Source organism: Electrona antarctica, assembly GCF_951216825.1.
Source record: "Electrona antarctica genome assembly, contig: scaffold_1384, whole genome shotgun sequence".
Lineage (NCBI taxonomy): Eukaryota > Metazoa > Chordata > Actinopteri > Myctophiformes > Myctophidae > Electrona > Electrona antarctica.
In genome coordinates this window covers 11,421-15,000 of record NW_027636925.1, presented here as the reverse complement: position 1 = coordinate 15,000, position 3,580 = coordinate 11,421, and the positions used below count along the sequence as shown (strand labels likewise).

Genomic DNA, 3,580 nt, shown 5'->3' with positions numbered 1-3,580 from the left:
GTACTGTAGCATGAAGTTCAAACCACATCCAACTCCCGAACATTCCTCAGATGACTTTGTCTAATGTTTCTAAATCTACTCTGATCTTTGGTGTAATTATCCTCTGTTTCTCTGAGGCGCTGCATGAGGCGCTGCACATGATCTACAAGCTCTCTCTGTGAGCTGCACATGATCTACAAGCTCTCTCTGTGAGCTGCACATGATCTACAAGCTCTCTCTGTGAGCTTGATCTACAAGCTCTCTCTGTGAGCTGCATGAGGCGCTGCACATGATCTACAAGCTCTCTCTGTGAGCTGCATGAGGCGCTGCACATGATCTACAAGCTCTCTCTGTGAGCTTTTAGATCTTGTAGATTTTGCTATTTTTGTCCAAAAGTGCCTCTCTAACACTCTCTGCACGTCCCTGGATTACAGCGTCTGCTAATAAAGGAAAGGAATAAAGGAATAAAGGAATAAAGGAATAGTAATGCATCTCTGCATGTGGGAAGGAAACCTCACACGCTGCAGTCTGAGGCTTTACGGAACACCCACTGCAGTCTGAGGCTTTACTGAACACACGCTGCAGTCTGAGGCTTTACTGAACACACGCTGCAGTCTGAGGCTTTACTGAACACACGCTGCAGTCTGAGGCTTTACTGAACACACGCTGCAGTCTGAGGCTTTACTGAACACACGCTGCAGTCTGAGGCTTTACTGAACACACACTGCAGTCTGAGGCTTTACTGAACACACGCTGCAGTCTGAGGCTTTACTGAACACACACTGCAGTCTGAGGCTTTACGGAACACACACTGCAGTCTGAGGCTTTACGGAACACACACTGCAGTCTGAGGCTTTACGGAACACACACTGCAGTCTGAGGCTTTACTGAACACACACTGCAGTCTGAGGCTTTACGGAACACACACTGCAGTCTGAGGCTTTACGGAACACACACTGCAGTCTGAGGCTTTACTGAACACATGCTGCAGTCTGAGGCTTTACAGAAACACACACTGCAGTCTGAGGCTTTACTGAACACACACTGCAGTCTGAGGCTTTACTGAACACACACTGCAGTCTGAGGCTTTACAGAAACACACACTGCAGTCTGAGGCTTTACAGAAACACACACTGCAGTCTGAGGCTTTACTGAACACATGCTGCAGTCTGAGGCTTTACGGAACACACGCTGCAGTCTGAGGCTTTACGGAACACACGCTGCAGTCTGAGGCTTTACGGAACACACGCTGCAGTCTGAGGCTTTACTGAACACACGCTGCAGTCTGAGGCTTTACGGAACACACGCTGCAGTCTGAGGCTTTACGGAACACACGCTGCAGTCTGAGGCTTTACTGAACACACACTGCAGTCTGAGGCTTTACGGAACACATGCTGCAGTCTGAGGCTTTACTGAACACATGCTGCAGTCTGAGGCTTTACGGAACACACGCTGCAGTCTGAGGCTTTACGGAACACACGCTGCAGTCTGAGGCTTTATGGAACACACACTGCAGTCTGAGGCTTTATGGAACACACACAGTTGAAGACATTTAATGGAGAGGAACACGTTGGGGGTCAGAGTATAGATCCCTGGGGACTCCCCCAGGTGTAATGGCTGGCCGGCTACGCCAACAATGTCCTGGGCATGACGTTAAACTGTATTGTAGTGTAAGGGTTAGGGGTAGTTATAGGGTAGGGTACTAACCAGTAAAGATTGGACACAGCTTGGCCCAGCAGGTGATCCCTCCCTCGGAGGTGAACTGACCCAGAGCGACCTCCAGGAAGAACACAGGAAGTCCTCCTCCGAACAGGAAGATGGTGTAGGGGATGAGGAACGCACCTGGAGGGTTAAATAACAACCATTCATTAATGAGGACCTGGACCAGGCTGGGGGCATCGCTCCACAGGCTGGGAGCATCGCTCCACAGGCTGGGGGGCACCGCTCCACAGGCTGGGAGCATCGCTCCACAGGCTGGGAGCATCGCTCCACAGGCTGGGGGGCACCGCTCCACAGGCTGGGGGGCACCGCTCCACAGGCTGGGGGGCACCGCTCCACAGGCTGGGAGCATCGCTCCACAGGCTGGGAGCATCGCTCCACAGGCTGGGAGCATCGCTCCACAGGCTGGGGGGCACCGCTCCACAGGCTGGGGGGCACCGCTCCACAGGCTGGGAGCATCGCTCCACAGGCTGGGAGCATCGCTCCACAGGCTGGGAGCATCGCTCCACAGGCTGGGGGGCACCGCTCCACAGGCTGGGGGGCACCGCTCCACAGGCTGGGAGCATCGCTCCACAGGCTGGGAGCATCGCTCCACAGGCTGGGGGGCACCGCTCCACAGGCTGGGGGGCACCGCTCCACAGGCTGGGGGGCACCGCTCCACAGGCTGGGAGCATCGCTCCACAGGCTGGGAGCGTCGCTCCACAGGCTGGGAGAGCACCGCTCCACTGGCTGGGAGCGCCTGTTGGGCAACATTCAATGTCATTTTCCGGTTGGGACGTCATCCAAAATGTTCCACCCCATTTAATGGATCAGATCGAAAATCTTAAAGCGTGAATAACTCTTGATCTAAATAATTCCGTCCAATTCTAATCAAAGATCATGTGTTAGACGGTGTTAGGGTTTAGTGTGTAGTGTGTAGTGTGTAGTGGGTAGTGTAGTGTGTAGTGTAGTGCAGGGGTTCTCAACCCGTGGGTTGCGACCCCTCGAGGGGTCGCCAAATTATTTTGAGGGGTCCCCAAATTATCTTTTTTTAAAAATGTATTTTTTTTTGTTGCAACTGAATGGCTGGAAAATGGAGCTTACATATAGTACACATAGTACATGCATCCACCCTAATGATTATATCTGGTTTCAGTATTTATTTATGGTGTATTGTCTCTATTATTAAGGTTATTGTAGCAGTCAATTTATATTGGGGGTCGGGAGGGGGCGGGGCGGGGGTCCCGAGACATTGCCAAAGCATTTCCGGGGGTCCCCGGCTAAAAACGTTGAGAACCCCTGGTGTAGTGTGTAGTGTAGTGACCTCACCTCCACCGTTCTTATAGCAGAGGTAAGGGAACCTCCAGACGTTCCCTAACCCCACGAAGCCTCCGGCCACCGACAGGACAAAGTCCAGTTTGCTGCTCCACTTTTCCCTCTGCGGAGCCTTGCCCTCCGCCTCGTCCTCGGGGCGTGTCCCGGGACTCTTCCCCGGAGACGGCTTCAGGGTGTCTTTGTGGAAGTCCTTCAGGCACTGGAGCTTCTCCTTCTGGGCCATGCTGTAGGGGGGGGGAGGGGGGGGGAGGGACAGAGACATGTTACAGTGTCTTCTGAGCCATGCTGGGGACAGACAGACAGACAGACAGACAGACAGACAGACAGACAGACAGACAGACAGACAGACAGACAGACAGACAGACAGACAGACAGGGTACACACAGTATGTGTTACCTATATGTTGCTTGTAATGTATACATTATTTAGTACATTGTGTACGTTAAGCACTAGATATTACTAATGTCTCTTTACAACCTCTGTCTCTTTACAACCTCTGTCTCTTTACAACCTCTGTCTCTTTACAACGTCTGTCTCTTTACAACCTCTGTCTCTTTACAACCTCTGT

The 3,580-nt window shown here is 52.3% G+C and overlaps 1 protein-coding gene across 1 annotated transcript; it reads right to left on the bottom strand.

Annotated features, from left to right (window-relative positions):
* Positions 1-1,681: 1,681 nt before the first annotated feature.
* Positions 1,682-3,235, bottom strand: LOC306919632 (sodium- and chloride-dependent taurine transporter-like; the record flags this gene model as incomplete). Its single annotated transcript, XM_079532391.1, has 2 exons — positions 1,682-1,821; positions 3,007-3,235. 2 exons carry the CDS (start codon positions 3,233-3,235, stop codon positions 1,682-1,684), a joined length of 369 nt encoding a protein of 122 aa, XP_079388517.1.
* Between the last annotated feature and the right edge of the window lie 345 nt (positions 3,236-3,580).